General features: G+C 39.0%; 1 protein-coding gene across 4 annotated transcripts in view; it reads left to right on the top strand.

Annotated features, from left to right (window-relative positions):
* The first annotated feature begins 5,334 nt into the window (after nt 1-5,334).
* Nucleotides 5,335-21,197, top strand: part of LOC141510166 (uncharacterized) — a 38,431-nt gene continuing 22,568 nt past the window's right edge. Inside the window, exons 1-2 of one of the 4 annotated variants that reach the window (XM_074220195.1) lie at nt 5,335-5,417; nt 7,150-7,241. In XM_074220195.1, coding sequence (XP_074076296.1) covers nt 7,191-7,241 — 51 coding nt within the window. In that variant the 5' untranslated portion in view covers nt 5,335-5,417; nt 7,150-7,190. Of the gene's footprint in view, nt 5,418-5,739; nt 7,242-21,197 lie in introns of those variants that run through there. The other 3 variants (XM_074220196.1, XM_074220193.1, XM_074220197.1) reach the window with 3 other exon arrangements.

Genomic DNA, 21,197 nt, shown 5'->3' with positions numbered 1-21,197 from the left:
TTCTCTCATTTCAGAGAATTCATTCTAGAGGATAAACCTCATTAATATCTTTAACATAGCAAATCATGAGACTAAAGTCTTCCCTTATTTCCCATCAGAGAATTCACATGGGTCAGAAGTAATGCTCCTGTAATGAATATGGAAAGTATAGAAATGGAGAACAAAGTGGGTTAGGCCACAGAAAGTTCATCCAAGAATAAAGTTCCACATGGAATCTACTGGGAATTCCTTCAGTCTAAGAACATCTCTTCACATGAAGGATTCATAATGGAGAGAAGACATAAAAGTGTGTGATGAGGGCCCACCTTTCTCTAGAAGATGGAGGTTACTAGACACCATAATATTCTCACTGAAAAGAAGGCTTTTCAAAGTCATCATTGTGGGAAGGCCATCAGCCAGAGCTTATAATTGTGTGTCCATTGGAGAAGTTAAAATTGATTTATCTAATTAATAAGGAAAGGCCTGTCCTTTCAGCACAGACCTTTTAAGATATCCCATGTTTCATCCAAAGTAAGAAGCCCTGAAAATGGATTAAACTTTTTCCTGAAATCATAATGTTTCTCAGGACTCCCTCAAATATTCGATGGCTCTCTAGGATGCGAATTGCCATTGACTAGCTCATTTAATGGACCTTCATCCCACCACAGTGAAACATATATATTCTGTGCACTGTCCAAGCTGGCCTGGGTTGGTAATCTGCTTCAAAGCTCCAAAATTAGTTATGGGGTCTTATTGCTAGATTGGTTGGAAGGAAATTTGGGAAAATTCAGGGTAGTTACTGCCTCACCTTGCCATCTTGGCTCTGAAAGTCCTCATGCCCATTTTTTTTTTTGACAGGAACTATTCCTTTGATATCTCATTTCCTTTACTTATCTTTTTCCTTTTTATTGTTTTCTTCTTTTTTTTTCATTGCTCATTTAAGAAATCTGTCCTTGCTATTCACTGGAATTCAGTTGGGTTTATCTTCTCCCTCTCTTTTTTACCTTTCCCTTTCCTTCTTTCCTCAGCTGGTTGTAGACCCTCATCTGACCACCTTTCTTTCTGTTTTTCTTTGTAGTATATTTTGTTGCTGCTTCCTGTCCGACACTCCTCTAGAATTGATAATTGTTGGGGGTACTATCTCTTACGTCTAAACACTTGAATCTTTTCATCACTTCAACTTCATATTCATAAGAAATGTTATATAGCTCATATCATTGTACTGCACACCTGTGGTCCCCTTGGCATCAGTGGGTAGAAGACAGACTTGCTACTGTGTTATATTGTTATTGTGTTGTAATGGAACACACCTTGAGTGTGCATTGGAGAAATCTTGCTGAAGATAAAATTTATGGATAACAATCTCAAAGTTAGTCCTATTGCTCTATTACAGATCTCATTCAATTTTCCATTTTAAGAGAACTCACTAATCATGCCAAATTTCACACTGTGAATAAACCCCTCAAATGTCGGGGTTTCCCCCTGGAAATTCTGATAGTTTCCCATTACTCTTCAATAATAATCCTTTGAATTCACATATTGTCATTTCTTCAGCTGTTCACCAGTTGGTGAGTACTCAACATTGTTTCTTTGGTGACACAAAAAGTTCTGGTATCAGTATTTGTAATTGACTGCAATTAGTCTAAAGATTCAAATCTCAGCTGGATAAAATGATTTTCTATGTCAAATTGTTTGGCAAATATTCAGTTGAACTGATGTCATTTGATTGGCAGCAAGGTTTTGTTCCAAATCTGTTTTGTCAAAACAATAAAGCTGTAATACTGCTTTTATATGTCAGGTTTATCTTTGTGATTTTGGGAGTTATTTATAGGAACTGTTGTTAATTTACAAAATGATAACTTGGAGGATGATGTAATTGTATTCTTCAGAAATCAATTCCTCCTTTTCAAATAATCAACTAATTTTTATTTTTTCCAGTTACATTCAACGATAATTTTCAATATTCATCCTTTTGTAAGCTTTTGAGTTCCACATTTGTCTATCACCCTCCCTTCCCCATGGCACTGAGCAATCTGATAGACCTTGTATCTGTACAACCATGTTTAAAACATTGCCTCATTGATGATGATGTTTGTTCTTTTTTTTTGAAGAAGACCATGACATGGGGGGTGATGCCATGACAATGAATTGGATTTTTGGGGGCGGGGCTGTGCTAAGTCACCAACCTCACTTTCTGCTGCAGAGCCCTTTGAGTCTAATGGCTAGATATGGATGAGGGTGACTAGAGATGACCTTGGATGTGAGCCAGTTAGGATTAAGTGATTTTCCCAGGATCAAAAAGCCAAGTAAGTGTCAAATGTCTTGAGGTCATATTTGGACTCCCATTCTCCTTGTGTTCCTGCCCATTCTCCTTGTGTTCCTGCTGGCTAGTTTATCCTTTACTCAGAGGAAGGTTGAAGAGGCTGAAGACAAAGATGGAAATTTCTCCTTTTATTCAACCCCAAGCAAGTGCTTAATACCCTTGTTCACTCTCAATCCCTGAGCCATTCTCTAATTACAAGTTAAAGAATGCCCTGATGCTTGGGGCAACAGTGTTGGTGTGAAAAGTTTAGAACTCTCAACAGTTGACAAATCCCCATTTTTTTTGAGGTAATTTTCCTGCAGGAGGGCAGATTATTTCCCATCATAGCATGATTCGGAGGGAGATCTTGTATTGAAGCATTATCAATTTTACCTATTTTCCCCCAAATCAATTAAATTTAAAACGAAAACCAAAAGGACTAATATTTAACATAAGTAACTGTTTCACTATATTACCTCTTTCACAAAAGAAATAAGCCAGAGCTTATAACTGTGTATATTGCAGAAGTCTTCCTGGAGTTAAAATTTATGGCTCTAATTAGTGAGGAAAAGTCTGTCCCTCCAGCACAGACCTTATTAGATATCCCATATTTCATCCAAAGCAAGAAGCCCTGAAAAATGGATTGAAATTTTTCCTGAAATCATAAAGTTTCTCATGAGTCCCCTAAAACATTCTGTGGCTGTCTAGGATGGGACCTGACACTGACTAGCTCACTTATACTTCCTCTCACCATAGTGAAACAGATCTTTTCTGTCCACCCTCTAAACTGGCCTGGATTGGTAATCTGCTTCAAAGCTCCAAAATTAATTTTGAAGTCTATTTGCCAGATTGGTTGGAAGGGAATTTGTGAAAATCAGGGTAGTTGTTACTGCCTTACCTTGCCATCTTAGCTCTGGAAGTCCTCATTCCCATTTTTTTTGACAGGAACTATTCCTTTGATATCTCATTTCCTTGAAAAGATTTCTTATTTTTCTTATTTTATTGTTTTCTTCCATTTTTTTTTTTTGCATTGCTCATTTAAGAAATCTCTCCTTGCTGTTCACTGGAATTCAGTTGGGTTTATCTTCTCCCTCTCTTTTTTTACCCTTCTTTCCCTTTCCTTCTTTCCTCAGCTAGTTGTAGACCCTCATCAGACCACCTTTCTTTCTCTTCTTTTTCACTGAAATATTTTTTTGTTGCTGCTTCCTGTCCGACTCTCCTGTAGAATTGATAGTTTTTCTGGTATGCTGTCTACTAGATCTAATCCCTGGAATCTTTTCATCACTTCTACTTCATATTCATAAGAAATGTTATGTAGATCATATCTTCAGAGTCTGATGGTTTTCCTTTTTCAATTTGAATCTCAATTTTGAAATAAGACTTCAATAGTTCCAGAAGTTATCCGATTGTATAAAACCCTCTCCATCTTTGGAATTTTTTTTCCTTGATAATATTTTATTCATAGTACTGAGCAAGCACCTTTGGTCCTTTTGGCATCAGTGGGTAGAAGACAGACTTGTTACTGTGTTATATTGTTATTGTGTTGTAATGGAACACACCTTGAGTGTGCATTGGAGAAATCTTGCTGGAGTTAAAACTTATGGATAACATTCTCAAAGTTAGCCCTCTTGCTCTATTACAGATGTCATTCAATTTTCCATTTTAAGAGAACTCACTAATCATGCCAAATTTCACACTGTGAATAAACCCCTAAAATGTCGGGGTTTCCCCCTGGAAATCCTGATGTTTCCCTTTACCCTTCAGTAATAATCTTTTCAATTCACATATTGTCATGTCTTCAGCTGTTCACCAGTTTTTGAGTACTCAACTTTGTTTCTTTGCTGACTCAAAAAGTTCTGGTATGAGTATTTTATACTGACTGCCATTAGTGTACAGATTAAAATCACAGGTGGATAAAATGATTTTCTATGTAAGATAATTTAGGAAATATATTCAGTTGAACTGATGTCATTGAATTGGCAGCAAGATTTTGTTCCAACCAAATCTGTTTTGTCAAAACAATAAATCTGTAATACTGCTTTATTTGTCAGATTTATCTTTGATTGTGATTTTGGGAGCTATTTCTTTCCTCTTTTTTTTGCAAGGCAATGGAATTACTTGACTTGCCCAAGGCCACACAGCTAGGTCATTATTAAGTGTTTGAGGCCGGATTTGAACTCAGGTCCTCCAGACTCCAGGGCTGGTGCTCCATCCACTGTGCCACCTAGCCGCTCCTTGGGAGCTATTTCAGGGCAACATTGTAACTTTAAAAATTTAGAGGATGATGTAACTGCATTCTTTGGAAATCAATTTCTGTTTTAAAAATTAATCCATGTATATTTTTCCCCATTGCCGGCAAAGCTCATTTTCAATATTCCTTGTGTTGTAAGCACTTGCCTTGCACACGTGTCTGCCTCGTCGGGTGGGAGTGCCCGCGGTCACGTGTTCCTCGGCGCGGCTCTTGCTGCGCACGCGCCATGGCGCCTTCCGGGAGGCTTCGCGCTCCGGAGCCGGGCCTTGCTCTCTGGAACGTCCCGGGACCCCCGGACTGGCTCTGGAACCTCCTCTTTGGGCAAGGCCTTCCCCTCGCCGGGCCGGGCGGCCCCGGGGCCGCAGTCAGGGGCCAGGACTTGTCCGCGGGCCCGGCCTGTCTGAGGCCGGACTCGAACTCGCGCCTCCCGGACTCCAGGCTCCGCCTCTGGAGGGCCGCGGGCAGGAAGCCCCGCTGGGGGCCTCGGGCGCCCCTGGTGGCGACGTCCGGAGCCGCGACCGCGGGGGAGCCAGGCTCACGTGACAGCTCCGTGCCGGGAGCCCCGCCCCATCCCTTGGGCCCCGCCCCCGGAGCCCCGGACCCCGGTTCTCTTCCGACCCCGCCCGTTGGACGTTCCGGAGTGGGTGGGGGAACGCGGCGGAGCCGTCACGTGGATCTGGCCCCGCCCATCCACCTCCAACGCCCCGCCCGGAGGAGGCTCCGGTCAGGCCCTGGACCACATTTCCCAGAAGGCCGCTGGGTAATACCGGAAGCAGCTCCCCCGGAACTCCGCCAGCGCCCTGGCCCCTCGGCTTTTTTCCCGCTCGCCGGAGCCATTTCCGGTCGTGAGCTTGGCGTGCAGGCGCATTTCCTGGGTCCTCTGAGGTGAGCGCTGGGGCTGCGGCGTGGGGGGCCGAGGGCGCAGCATGGGGGGCGGAGGGTGACCCTGGGGAGTGGGCGGGGCCGCGGGCGGTTGTGGGGGCTGAGGGGGGCGGCGGGGTCCCCAAGCCTGCAGGGGGTTTTGGGGTTTGGGGGGATCTGAGGGGCATCTCGGGGCGCCCCCCACGTCTCCCGCCCTTCCCGGCCACCGCGCCCCCTTGCCCCCCAGCGGCCTGGGCAGAGCCCCCGAGTGCAGGCCCGGGCGCGGCCCCGCTGTAGCCTCGTTGGGACAGGAGGCAGAAAGGGGAGAAGCCCAGGAGACAGGGACGCGCGGTCCCCCTGCTGCAGAGCACGCTGCCGGGGGGCTCCCAGGAGGCGGGCATGCCCCTGCCCTCCCTCGCCCCTCCTCCAGGGAGGCACCACCCTGCGTTGCCCCAGCCCCTCCCCGGGACAGACCCTGCCCGCCAGCCTCCTCTTCCATTGCCCGGAGACCCTTCTTGGAGGTCCGTGGCGACCCAGAGGCCTTGCTCGGGGAGTCCAGCCCATCTCTGGCTCCTCTCTTCCTGCCCTGCCACATGGATTTCATGCCTTCGCTTTTGCTGTCAGCCCTTGCATGAAATTCTCCCCTATGGTGACAAGCAGACATTGTGTCCTCAGCCATGCCACCCCAACCCCCCTTTTTGTGGCACAGTGAATTGAGGACACACCTTCCCTAATTACATTCTGCTTCAGATGCTCCCTAGCTCTGTGACCCTTATCTGTCCAGTGAGCTGGAGAAGGACACGGCAGACCCCTCCAGAGTCTTTGGGAATCTGACCTTCCTGTCTTCAACAGTGTTAGCATCTCGTTCTGATCTCATCCTCAAGTCTCTGCCATTGGGAACATCTGGAGAACCTGACTCTTTGGACTCTGCACTGGATCTCTTCCCTGTCACCCTTCTATTTACATGTCCCGTTTTCACTAGGAATTTCTTTAAATTCAACTAGAGGAATTTGCCTCAGTTGCATACACATTTTCTTCTATTTAACTTATTCTTTTTTTTAATAAGTTGGTGGTCTTTTAAGATACAGAGAGCTGACTCCAGAATGGGCCCCCTACCTGGCTTGTAAAATATGCATTTTATTTCTTTGGTGCTATTATTTAAAGCCATTCTTGTCCAACTCATGTCCCCTGATTCTTTTCTCCAATAAAATGTTAGAGGAGAGCTTCTTCATAGTCCAGAGGTCTTTGCCTTTTCTCCTTCCTTATTCATGATCCATATTTTTCTGTAAATTTGTATTGAATCACTCAGCATCAAAGTAGTGCATACTTAATTCTGAGACCTTCAACTTGCTTATAGTGCCTCAAGAATCAACCTGGGACCTGAAGCCACAAGTCCTGATTGTTAGGCCAGAGTCTGCTGTGATCCCAGCCTGGCCTTGTGTTTGCCTGGGCTCTCTCTTTTTTTTTTTTTTTTTTTTTTTTAGGTTTTTGCAAGGCAAATGGGGTTAAGTAGCTTGCCCAAGGCCACACAGCTAAGTAATTAGAAAGTGTCTGAGGCCAGATTTGAACCCAGGTACTCCTGACTTCAGGGCCAGTGCTTTATCCACTGTGCCACTTACCGATCCCCTGGGCTCTCTTTAACCTCTTGTTTTTGTGACCTTAGTGGGAAATGGATCTTACCTCTTCAGGATCAGGGACTCTGGAGACCTTCGGGGTAAAGTTAGAGCATTGCTTCATGACCAGTTTTCATTTCCAGCTATACTGCCAGAAGACTCTGTCCATCACTAAGAAAGGAGTATGGAGGATGAGGATGGAGGACCTTCAGGCTTCCAAGCACCCAGAGCCCAGGTGAGTCAGGGGTTCTTGCCTCCTGAAATACCAGGAGGGTGTTGACACCCCTTTTTCTTTCTTTTCTTATTTTGGTTTCAGTCCTTGTACCCATTTATTGATTTTACTTTTTAAAAATTTATTTGTTTTTGAATTTTTCAATTTTTTCCTCTAATCTTGCTTCCCTCCCCACCCCCACAGAAGGCAGTTTGTCAGTCTTTACATTATTTCCATTGTCCACATTGCTTTGAATTCAATGTGATGAGAGAGAAATCATTATCCTTAAGGAAAATATAAAATATTAGAGATAGCAAAATTATATAGTACATAAGACAACATTTTTTTTTAATTGTAGGTAACAGTCTTTGGTTTTTGTTCAAACTCCACAATTTGTTTTCTGGATACAGATGGTATTCCCCATTGCAGATTGCCCAAAATTGTCCCTGGCTATTGCACTGAAGGAATGAGCAAGTCCATCAAGGTTTGTCATCACCCCATGTTGCTGTTAGGGTGTACAGTGTTCTTCTGGTTCTGCTCATCTCACTCAGCATCAGTCTATGCAATTCCTTCCAGACTTCCTGGAATTCCCATCCCTCCTGGTTTCTAATAGAACAATAGTGTTCCATGACATACATATATATATGTATGTATGTATACCACAGTTTATTAAGCCATTCCCCAATTGAAGGACATTTACTTGATTTCCAATTCTTTGCCACCACACAGAGGGCTGCTATGAATATTTTTGTACAAGGGATGTTTTTACCCTTTTTCATCATCTCTTCAGGGTGTAGACCCAGTAATGGTATTGCTGGATCAAAGGGTATGTACATTTTTATTGCCTTTTGGGCCTCATTCCAAATTTCTCTCCAGAAAGTTTGGTTGAGTTCACAGCTCCACCAACAATGCATTAGTGTCCCAGATTTCCCACATCCCTTCCAATATTGATCATTGTCCTTTCTGGTTACATTGGCCAGTCTATGAGGACACCCCTTTTTACTTTGTCCTCACTTTGCCCTGTCTAACCCAAGCCCCTCATTCTGGGGCTTCCCCTGTTTCTCCCCATTTTGTATCTTCCTAATGGTACCAAGGGGTCACATGGTAGAGAGAGCAGTAGGTCTGGAGTGAGGAAGAATTGAGTTTAAATCCAGTCTCAGACACATCTTTCACTTTAAGCTGCTTCAGTTTCCTCATCTGTACACGGGGGACGATGAGGATAATAACAGTGCCTCCCTCCCAGGCTGGCTGTGAGTTCATCCTCAAGGACTCCATGATACCCGTGTTAACTCTCAGTGGCTCCTAGTAGGAACTTGAAGATTTGTGGCTGCTGTTCAAATTCCTCTGATTTTTACTATTTTGTTTCCATGTCAACAAAACCAAGCAGGCAGCATTCAAACCTTTTTATTGCTCTCTTGTTTTTTTGCTTTACCTCCATTTCTCAATCTCTTCCTCCTGCTCTCCTGGCTGTAGAGCCAGCCCAAAGCAAAGAGTGAAAACGAGCAAAGAAAAGCAAACATACCCTCTGTATACCTGGCCAAGAAGTGAGTTCATCCCAGACTTGATGGCTCTTTCCAGGAAGCTTGTAATTCTTTCTTCAAAGCCCCTTTATTGAAGATAATGTTTGTTGCATTAGAGTCAATTGGTTAAATGTGTCCATTTTCATATGTGTTTCTTGTCTTCTGCTTTTCCATTTCAAAGCATGTGTTCATTTTTTGGCCTTTCATCAAGAATCCTTAGAAATCTATTTGATTAAAGGTCTATTTTTCTGTTCAGTTATGCCAAATAGATTTTTCGTGGTTGAAAACCTTTATCTTGTGCCTTTTGGAACATTATATTCTAAGTTCTCCTCTTTATTATGGTGGTAGCCTCCAAGATTTACATGATCCTGAGTATGACTTCTTATACCTGAACTTTCTTTTTGTCTGATTATAGCATAGTAACCCTAGGTTTGGCTATGACTTCTCCTGCGAGTTTCCTTTTGAGGATTTCCATAAGCAATGACTAGTGGATTCTTGCTGTTTTTACTTTGTCCACTAGTTCTGATGAAGTTTGTCCTTTGTTCTTGAAGAAGACCCTGACATCTGGGTCCAGTGGCCAGATATGAATCAGAATGACTGAAGATTTGCTCTGTCTACTAGCTGTCCCATTGTTTGGTTCTAAGAATTGGAAGACTTCCAACATTTCCTGGTGAAAAAACCAGAGCGTAATAGACAATTTGGACATCAAACAGGAGGTTCAAGATACACATGAGAAGGTTAAAAAAAGGAGGAGTGGGTAAAGAAAAAGAAATTGGTATCCAGTATCCTCTTGTGGAAGAAAGATTCTCATATATGACTCATAAGAATTGTAATTCTATTAGAGAGAATAGACTTAGCCAGAAGTCATGGACACTTAAAACTTTTTTGTGACTCAGATAGAATGATTTAAAAACAATACCTCTTTAAAAAGGGGGGGGGACACTAAAGAAACAGGAGGATGGAGGAGACTGAATGGGGTAAATCTCATTACTTGAAGAGGTACTAAAGACCTATTGTAATAACTAGTGGAAGAAGGGAGGAGCTGAGAACCACCTGAATCTTCCTCTCATCAAAACTTGGCTTAAAGTTAATTTTTTTTTTTTAGGTTTTTGCAAGGCACATTGAATGGGAGGTATTCAGAAACAAAATACTGAGGAATATGGATAAAGGGAAAAAAGGGGAAAAATAACAAACAGAAGGAAGATAGCATGGAGGGCAATAAAGAGTTAATAATTGTAACCTTGAATGTGAATGGCATGAACTGTCCTTTAAAAGGCAAGCAAAGAGAAGAGTGGATTAAAAACCAGAATCCGACAATATGCTGCTTACAGGAAACTCATTTGAAGCAGAGAGATACAGATAGAGTAAAGGTAAAAGGTTGGAGCAAAATATATTTTGCTTCAACTGAAGTGAAAAAAGCAGGGGTAGCAATCCTTATCTCAGACAAAGCAGCTGCAAAAATAGTGTTAAAAGAGATAAGGAAGGAAACTATATTCTCCTAAAAGGATATAGATAGTAAAGTGATTTCAATATTGAATAAGAATACACCCAATGGGTTGTATCCAATTCTTAGAGGAGAAGCTGAAAGGACTACAGGAAGACATAGATAGCAAAACTCTACTGTTGGGAGAGTTCAACCTCCCACACTCAGATTTTGATGAATCTAATCATAAAATAAACAAGAAGGAAGTTAAGGAGGTAAATAGATTGTTAGAAAACCTAGATATGATAGACTTATGGAGGAAAAAATGGGGATAGAAAGGAATATACCTTTTTTTTTCTCTGTAGCACATGGCACTTACACAAAAATTGACCATGTACTGGGCATAAAAACCTAATGATCAATTGGAGAAAGGCAGAAATAGTAAATACATCTTTCTCAGATCATAATGCAATAAAAATCAATACTGGACCAGGGAGATACAGACCCAAAACTAATTGGAAACTAAATAAACTTATTTTTAAAAATGAATGGATCAAACTACAAATTATAGACAGAATTATTTCATCCTAGATAATGACAATAATGAAATAACATACCAAAACCTATGGGATTCACTCAAGGCAGCTGTCAGAGGATATATTATATCTTTAAATGCTTACATGAATAAATTAGAAAAAGAGGAAATCAATGAACTAAATGTGCAACTAAAAAATTAGAAAGAACAAATTAACCTTCCATTAAATACCTAATTAGAATTTCTAAAAATTAAAGGAGAAATTAATAAAATTGAAAGCAAGAAAACTATTGAACTAATAAATAAAACCAAGAGTTGGTTTTATGAAAAAAACAGTAAAATTGATAAACCTCTGGTCAATTTGATTAAAAAAAAGAAGAAAACCGAATTACTAGTATCATAAATGTAAAAGTTGAACTCACCACCAATGAGGAGGAAATTAAAGTAATTTGGAATTATTTTGCCCAACTCTATGCCAATAATTTTTTTTTTTAGGTTTTTGCAAGGCAAACGGAGTTAAGTGGCTTGCCCAAGACCAAATAGCTTGGTATATTCCCATAAATTTGACAATCTAAATGAAATGGATGAATATTTACAAAAATATAAGTTGCCCAGATTAAATGAAGAGGAAATTAACCTAAATAACCCTATCTCAGAAAAAGAAATTCAACAATCCATTATTGAACTCCGTAAGAAAAAAATCTCCAGGGCCAGATGGATTCACAAGTGAATTCTACCAAACATTTATGGAAAAATTGGTTCCAATTTTATATAAACTCTTTGAAAAAATAGGTGAAGATGGAACTCTGCCTAACTCTTTCTATGACACCAATATGGTGCTGATACCTAAACCAGGAAGAGTTAAAACAGAGAAAGAAAATTACAGACCTATTTCTTTGATGAATATAGATGCAAAAATCTTAAATAATCTTAGCAAAATGATTACAACAAGTTATTAGTAGGATGATACATTATAGTCAAGTAGGATGTATCCCAGGATTGCAGGGTTGGTTCAATATTAGAAAAACTGTCAGTATAATTAATTATATCATTAACATACCTCTCAGAAATCATATGATCATATCAATAGATGCTGAAAAAGCTTTTGATAAAAATACAGCACCCATTCCTCCTAAAAACACAGGAGAGTATAGGAATGAATGGACTGTTCCTTAGAGTAATAAGCAGTATCTATCTGAAACCATCAACAAGCATTATATGTAATGGGGATAGGCTGGAGGCATTCCCAGTAAGATGAGGGGTGAAATAAGGATACCCATTATCACTACTACTATTCAATATTGTGTTAGAAATGTTAGCCTCAGCAATAAGAGAAGACAAAGAAATTGAAGGTATTAAAATTGGGGAGGAAGAGACAAAACTCACTCTTTGCAACTGACATAATGGTATACATAGAGAATCCCCCCAAATCATCTAAAATACTAGAAATAATTAGCAACTTCAGTGAAATATCAGGATATAAAATAAAGCCTCATAAATCTGCGACATTTCTATATAAGACTACCAAGATACAGCAGCAAGAGTTAGAAAGAGAAATCCCATTCAATGTAACCTCAGACAATATAAACTACTTGGATGTCTATCTGCCAAGGCAGACTCAAAAACTTTTTGAAAACAATTACAAAACACTTCTCACACAAATTAAATCAGATTAAAATCACTGGGTAGACATCAACTGCTCATGGATTGGTCAAGCTAATATAATAAAAATGACAAATCTACCAAAACTAATTTACCTGTTTAGTGCCCTACCAATCATAATTCTAAAAAAATTACTTTAATGAGTTAGAAAAGTAAGTAAATTTATATGGAGAAATAAAAAGTCAAGAATTTCCAGGGATTCAGTGAAAAAAAGTGTCAAAGAGGGTGGCTTAGCCTTACTAGATCTAAAATTATATTATAAAGCATCAGTCATCAAAACTGTCTGGTATTGGCTAAGAAATAGATTGGTAGATCAATGGAATAGCAGGAAATGATTATAGTAATCTGTTTGATAAACCCAATGAGTGCAACTATTGGGAATAAAAGCTCTCTCTTCATTAAAAACTGTTGGGAAAATTGGAAGTTAGTATGGAAGAAACTTAGATTAGACCAACAGCTCACACCCTATACCAAGATAAGATCCAAATAGATGCAGGATTTTGATATAAAAACATTATAAGCAAACTTGAAGAAAAAGGAGTAGTTTATCTGTCGGATCTGTGGAAAGGGAAGCAGTTTATGACCAAGGAAGAGATGGAAAACATCATTAAAAATGAACTAGATAATTTTGATTACAATAAATTTAAAAACTTTTGCACAAATAAAACCACTGTAACCAAGATCAAAAGAAATGTAGTAAATTGGACAACAATTTTTACAACTACTATTTCTGACAAGACTCATTTCTAAAATATACAGAGAACTGAGTCAAATTTTCAAAAAAAGAAACTATTCCCCAATTGACAAATGGTCAAAGGATATGCAAAGGCAATTTACAGATGAGGAAATTAAAGCGATCCATAGTCATATGAAAATTACTCTAAATGATTACTTGTTAGAGAAATGCAAATTAAAGCATCTCTGAGATACCACTTCACAATTCTCAGACTGGCCAATATGACCAGAAAGGACAGTGATCAATGTTGAAAGGGTTGTGGGAAATCTGGGACACTATTACATTGTTGGTGGAGTTGTGAACTCATCCAGCCTTTCTGGAGAGCTTTTTGGAATTACGCCCACAGGGCAACAAAAATGTGCATCCCCTTTGATCCAGCAATACCACTACTGGGTCTATACCATTAAGAGATGATGAAAAAGGGTAAAAACATCACTAGTACAAAAATATTCATAGCAGCCCTGTTTGTGGTGGCAAAGAATTGCAAATTAAGTGAATGTCCTTCAATTGGGGAATGGCTTAATGAACTGTGATATATGTATGTCAGGGAACACTCTTGTTCTATTAGAAACCAGGAGGGATGGGAATTCAGGGAAGTCTGAAAGGATTTGCATAAAGTGATGCTGAGTGAGATGAGCAGAACTAGAAAAAATTGTACACCCTAACAGCAACATGGGGGTGATGACCAACCTTGATGGACTTGCTCATTCCATCAGTGCAACAATTAGGGACAATTTGGGGCTATCTGCAATGGAAATTACCAACTGTTTCCAGAGAAAGAATCAAAGAATATTAGCTTTAATTTAGTGGGGGGAAAACCTGTCCTCTTACTATGTAATTCTGCTATCTCTTATATTTTATTTTTCTTCCTTAAGTATATGATTTCTCCTTTATCACACTCAATTTAGATCAATGTATACTTTGGAAACATTGTGAATACTAACAAACTGCCTTCTGGGGTGGGGGTGGGGGGCAGGAAGATTTGGGGAAAAAATTGTAAAACTCAAAATAAATAATTTTCAAAAAATTATTGGCAAGGGGAAAAAAAGTCATAATTCTGGGAAGGCTTTCAGCCAGAGTTTATAATTGTGTACATTGGAGAAGTCTTCCTGGAATTAAAATTTATGGATCTAATTAATGAAGAAAGATCTGTCCCTACAGCAAAGACCTTATTATCACATTTCATCCAAAGCAAGAAGTCCTTAAAATAGATTGAAATATTTCCTGAAATCAAGGTTTCTCAGGACTCCCCTAAAATATTCTGTGGCTCTCTAGGATAGGGCCTACACATCCACTATAGTGAAGCAGACCTTTTTGGTGCACCCTCCAACCTGGCCTAGATTGGTAATCTGCTTCAAAGCTCCAAAATTAGTTTTGAAGTCTTGTTGCAAGTTTGGTTGGAAGGGAATTTGGGAAAACCTAGGTTAGTTTTACTGCCTTACCTTGCCATCTTGGCTCTGGAAGTCCTTGTGCCCATTTTTTTTTAAACAGGAACTATTCCTTTGAGATTTCATTTCCTTGAAAAGATTTCTTACCTTTTCTATTTTATTGTTTTCCTCTCAAAAGTGGTTTTGGTGGAAATCAGATTTAAATGCCTAGTCTCTAACTGATCACTCAAAATGGGGTACTGATAACTGATTATTGTTCAGCTGTCTCATCATACCCAATTCTTCATGTTCCCTTTTAGAGTTTTCTTGGTAATGACTCCAGAATGGTTTACCTTTTCCTTCTCCATCTCATTTTACAGATGAGGACACTGAGGCAAATGGGGTGAAGTGACCATATATCTAATAAGTGTTTGAGACTAGATTTGAGATCAGAAAGATGAGCTTTTTAGATCTAGGTCTAACATTCTTTTCTCTGGAAAACCACCAAATGGGGCAGCTAGGTGGCACGGTGGGTAGAGCACCAGCCCTGGAGTTAGGATCTGAGTACAAATTTGGCCTCAGACACTCAATCCTTATTTAGTTTTGTGGCCTTGGGCAAGTCACTTGACCCCATTGCTTTGCAAAGAAAATTCCAAAAAAAAAAACCCGCCACCAATTAAAGCCTGGCAGAAAGAAATAGTGGAGGAATTGGAAGAAGAACCATGAGTTTGTCCATCACCTCCTGAGCAGGAAATCCAAGAAAGTATGGTGACCTATTGTTCAAGAGGAGAGAGACAGAGATCTAGGAACACAGCATTCTAGGACGTCTAACTCAGGGAGAGGCTGGTCTCCAAGAATAGAACCCAGATTTAGCATTTGGGTGGGGGCAGAGAGAGATATATCTTGAGTAAGGGGCAGGAACAGGTGACAACTGTGAATTTTGTTACTTAATACTCATTTTGGGACTGTGCATCAAAGGAAGATTTGTTCCTAATGGTGGTTGTTTCAGGGTGAAGAGCAGGTACTGGACTCTTGAATGGTTATTAAGCAAGGGACCAAAACAGAAACCTGCAGAAGAATAACAAGGGAAGGAATCCCAGATGAAATGGAATGTTGTGGTTCTGTTCCTTTATACATCATTTTCCAACTGGAATCTTCTGACCAAGTCTATCAGTATGTTCCTGAAAATTTGCTTGAACAAACCTGTAGACTAAATGCTCAAACACAGCCTGGGAGGTGGGGAGGGATCCGATCCCTTTGGTCACACTGAAAGCTTGCTGATCACCAGTCAAAGCTGTCCTTGGGATCTGGGAACAACGCATCACTTGATATTCCAATTAACCACCACCAGGACCATCCCAAACTTCAGTCTTGAATTCCTTGAAGAGATCAAGCAAACATTAATAGTTCAAAATATTTTTTTTAAAGGATGAGAGTACTAGGGGGGAGGAAATGGAAAGGAAATGAGAATAAGGAAGAAAGAATTAGAGAATTCAGGGCTTGATAGAAAAGAAACAATATTTGCCCATGGACCAAGTTTATGAAAAACAAGAGTGGACAAAAAGGAAACTAATTACTGTAGGAGCCAAAGACTGATATTAAAATAAAACCAAGAGATAGAAAAAAAGAAGAAAATATTGACTTACAACTGTAACCTTTTTAAAACATTTATTTATTTTAGTTTTTAGTTTTTGCAAGGCAATGAGGTTAAGTGGCTTGTCCAAGGCCACACAGCTAGGTAATTCTTTAGTGTCTGAGGCCAGATTTGAACTCAGGTACCCCTGACTCCAAGGCTGATGCTCTTTCCACTGCACCACCTAGGTGCCCCTAAGAATAACCTTCTGACAAAAGTAAGTATAATCCACAAAGGGGAAAAGTGCTCCTAATGAACTTGAGGGCTTTCAACCATTGCTAATGAAAAGTCCAGGACAGTAGAGAAACTTTCGAGTTCAAAGACTGGTGTCAAGAGAAAGATAAAAAAAAAAAAGGAAATACAAAATAATTAAAAAGTAAATAAGGATAAGCTGCCTATATCCAAATATGGGATGAAGATACAGGTGTTCCCTCTTAAACCTAGGATCATCAGGTGTGATGAGAAAATAGATTAAAAGATTTGGTCCATTATATGGATCCCTTTGGTTTGAAGATCTGAAAAGAATAGAAAGGGGAAGAGGATAGATACAGTAGAAGCCACTGAGATCCAGTGCCTGATTATAATTATAATAATAATAATAATTATTATTATTATTATTATTATTATTGTTGTTGTTGTTGGGTTTTGTGAGGCCGTGGGGGAAGTGATTTGCCCAAGGAAGGTCACATAGCTATTATGCCTCAGGTATCTGAGTGATTTGAATTCAGATCCTCCTGACTTCAGGACTGGTGCTCTATTCATTAATAATTGTGTGACCCTGGGTACGTCACTTAACCCAGGTTGCCGCCCCCCCCCCCCCCCAATGTCCTGGTTTTTGAGAATGCAGGACAAATATCATCACAGACAGGGAAGGGGAAAGGGAAAGTTAGAGAAAGTTAAATCATATTGAGATGTGAAGGTATACCTGTATACAACAAAAGACAATCAAGTGGGGAGAATAGCTGACATCTAAACCTCACTTTCACCTTAAACAATCAAAGGAGGAAGGAGCAAACCCAGTTATTTTTCTGTTTAAATACATTTCCCTAAGAAAGAAATAGAAGGAAAAAGGTAGAAGGTGGGAAAAGAGAGGGTATAGATTAAGGGAGTAATTTAAATCATTACAAATTAAAGGATGTACAAAAGCATTTCTACCTCTTCACAGGGGTGAGGAATTAGACATAGAGGAGAGGCCTATCAGTAGGATATGACTGAACAAGTAAGGCTATGCAAACTTGATGGAATAGAACTGTTTTTTAGGAAATAAGGGATGGTTTCAGAAAAACCTGGGAGGACTTGTGAGATGATGGTGATGATGGTGATATTTATCCTTAATTCTCAAAGAAGACTGACATCAGAGAGAATGTGAATTGAATTTGAGTGAGAGCAACCTCTATACCAGGTGACCAGATAAATTTTCTCCTCTGCTGCATCCAGTGGCCAGATAAGAATCAGGACAACTGGAGATGGCCCTGAATGTGAGAGAATCAGGGTTAAGTGACTTACCCAAGGTTGTACAGCTAGGAAGTCTCAGATGTCTGAGATCAAATTTGAACTCAGATCATCCTGACTCTAGTACTCTATCCACTGCACCACTTAAAGCTTTGTTGAATGGTGAACCAGTTAGGATTTATTATTTTTCTTCTGCTGTTGCCACATATCTGTCTTTTTTATAGGGAAGACCAAATAGGGGTTGCTCTATCATGATATAGATTTACTAACAAAGAAATTCATACAGTTCTCTGTACCTGAAAACTCTTCGCATTAGTTATTTGCTGATTTGATTTGCTTTGCCTTAAAACAAAAAGGTAAAAGACTACATCTTTGAATAGAACTATTTCTACTTGAGATTTCTCAACTCCCAAAACTGGTGTCTACTAAAGTTAAATGGCCTCAGTCATTGGTGGTTCACTGCTCCTCTACATTATTCTAAACCCAGTATAGTGAGAACAATGCATCTCCTTCCAGGCTTCCCTGAATTCCCATCCCTCCTGGTTTCTAATAGAGCAAGAGTGTTCACTAACATAATAAACATAAATTTAAAAAGCACCATGCCAAAAAAATTCTGATAAGAACTCCAATTAACTCAATGACAAATCAGAATTCCAGAGGATTAGTGATGATTAGCTGCTGATCTCATAAGAGATGAAGAGCAAGACCTATTTTTTTTTGCACATGAAAAATAGAGGAATGTTATTCTTGATGAAACATGTTTATAATGGGGTTTTATTTTCTGAAATTGAAATGACTATGTAATGAAAGAGATAGAAAATTTTTTTTTAAAACTTTATTATAGAGGGCAGCTAGATGGTACAGTGGATAGACCACTAGCCCTGGAGTCAGGAGGAACTGAGTTCAAATAGTCTCAGCTATCTACTTAGCTGTGTGATCTTGGGCAAATCACTTAATCTCATTGTCTTACAAAAAAAAATAAAGATCAGGATCGTAACTATTAAAAAAGATTATTATGGAAATGTTTTGCATGACTGCACATTTATAATCTATATCAAATTGCTAGTTTTCTCCTGGGGGTAGGGCAGGAGAGGGAAAGAATTTGGAACTCAAAATTTTAAAAATGAATATTAAAAATTGTTTTTACATGAAGGAGGGAGAAATAAAATAGTAAATAAATACATTTTTAAAAAGATGTGATTTCTTGTCATGCCTTCAAAATTGATGAAAAAGGAAACCATCAGTATTTGGGTTTTTTTTTGAAATTCACAAACATGAAATAAAATGAGCATTTTTACATACACTGTGAAACAGAAAATGTATTCCATATGAAACAAGTTTTTTAATAGCTTGATTTTGCTTTTGAGTAAAAATTTGGCATATTTTCAAAGTTATTTTTTCTGATTTATTTTTTTCTATTGCATGTATTATTAAAATTCATGAATTTTCTTTTTAAAAATTTTGTGAGTTGGTGGGAAGTAGGAGGACAATCCTATTTCTTTTTTTAGAAAGATTTTATTTATATTGAGTTTTACAATTTCCCCCCCATTCTTGCTTCCCTCCCCCACAGAAGGCATTCTGTTAGTCTGTATATTGTTTCCATGCTATACATTGATCTCAGTTGAATGTGATGAGAGAGAAATCATATCCTTAAGGAAGAAAAATAAAGTATGAGATAGCAAAATTATATAAGAACATAACTTTCCCCCCCCTAATTTAAAGGTTATAGTCTTTGGTCTTTGTTCAAACTCCACAGTTCCTTCTCTGGATACAGATGGTATTCTCCATTGCAGACAGCCCCAAATTGTCCCTGATTGTTGCACTGATGGAATGAGCGAGTCCATCAAGGTTGATCATTACCCACATGTTGCTGTTAGAATGTACAGTGTTTTTCTGGTTCTGCTTATCTCACTCAGCATCAGTTCATGCAAATCCTTCTAGGCTTCCCTGAATTCCCATCCCTCTTGGTTTCGAATAGAACAGGAGTGTTCCCTGACATACATATACCACAGTTTGTTAAGTTATTCCTCAATTGAAGAACATTCACTTAATTTCCAATTCTTTGTCACCACAAACAGAGCTGCTATGAATATTTTTGTACAAGTGATGTTTTACCCTTTTTCATCATCTGACCCAGTAGTGGTATTGCTGGATAGTTACTGCCTCACCTTGCCATCTTGGCTCTGAAAGTTGTCATGCCCATTTTTTTGACAGGAACTATTCCTTTGATATCTCATTTCCTTGAAAAGATTTCTTATCTTTCCCTTTTTATTGTTTTCTTCTATTTTTTTTTTTTTTGCATTGCTCACTTAAGAAATCTCTCCTTGCTGTTCTCTGGAATTCCGTTGGGTATATCTTTTCCCTCTCTTACCCTTCCCTTGCCTTCTTTCCTTATCAAACCAACTTTTTGCTTTCTTTCTCTTCCTTTTCTTTGAAATATTTTTTTTTGTATTCCTCTAGAATTGGTCGTTCTTCAGGTATGCTATCTACTAGATCTAATCCCTTGAATCTTTTCATCACTTCTACTTCATATTCATAAGCATTTTACGTAGATCATATCTTTAGAGTTTGATGGTTTTCCTTACTTTTTTCAGTTTGAGTCTGAATTGAAATAAGAGCCTCAGTCAGTTCCAGTTTTTTCTTTAAGTTTTTGCAAGGCAATGGGGTTAAGTGGCTTGTTTGCCCAAGGTCACACAGCTAGGTAATTATTAAGTGTCTGAGGTTGAATTTGAACTCAGGTACTCCTGACTCCATAGCTGGAGCTCTATCCACAGCACCACCTGGCTGCCCCACTCAGTTACAGATCTTAACTGATTGTATAAAACCTTCAAATTTGGACTTTTTTTCCATGATGATATTTTATTCATAGTACTGAGCAACTTCGGTCCCTGTGGCATCAGTGGGTAGAAGACAGACTTGTAACTGTGTTGTTATATTGTTACTGTGTTGTATTCACACTCATCTTGACTATACATTGGACAAATCTTGCTGGAGGTAAAACTTATACATATCACTCTCAAAGTTAGTCCTCTTGCTTTACTATAAATTTCATTCAATTTTCCATTATAAGCGAACTCATTAATCATGCCAAATTTCACACTGTGAATAAACACCTAAAAATGTCAGGTTTTTTCTTCTTGAAATCCTGATGTTTCCCATTACTCTTCAATACTTTGTCATTTCTTCAGCTATTCACTAATTGGTGAGTATTCATCAATTGTTTCTTTGCTGACACAAAAAGTTTTGGTATCCATATTTTATAACTGACTGCAATTAGTGTAAAGAGTAAAATCATAGCTGGATAAAATGACTTTCTTTGTAAGATAATTTGGGAAATATATTCATTTGAACTGATATCATTTGATTGGCAGCAAGATTTTGTTTCAAATCTGTTTTATCAAAACAAATTAGTTATCTGCTTTTATGTTTCACTTTATCTTTGTGATTTTGAGAGTTATTTATAAGAAATATTGTTAGTTTGTATGCTCAAAGGGCAATAAAAATGTGCATAGCTTTTGATCCAGCAATACCACTACTGGGTCTATACCCCAAAGAGATGATGAAATAGGGTAAAAACATCACTTGTACAAAAATATTCATAGCAAACGTGTTTGTGGTGGCAAAGAATTGGAAATCAAGTAAATATCCTTCA

This window comes from Macrotis lagotis, chromosome 1 (genome assembly GCF_037893015.1).
Source record: "Macrotis lagotis isolate mMagLag1 chromosome 1, bilby.v1.9.chrom.fasta, whole genome shotgun sequence".
NCBI lineage: Eukaryota > Metazoa > Chordata > Mammalia > Peramelemorphia > Peramelidae > Macrotis > Macrotis lagotis.
The sequence above is the reverse complement of the archived record's forward strand: the minus strand, read 5'-3'. Positions and strand labels throughout refer to the sequence as shown.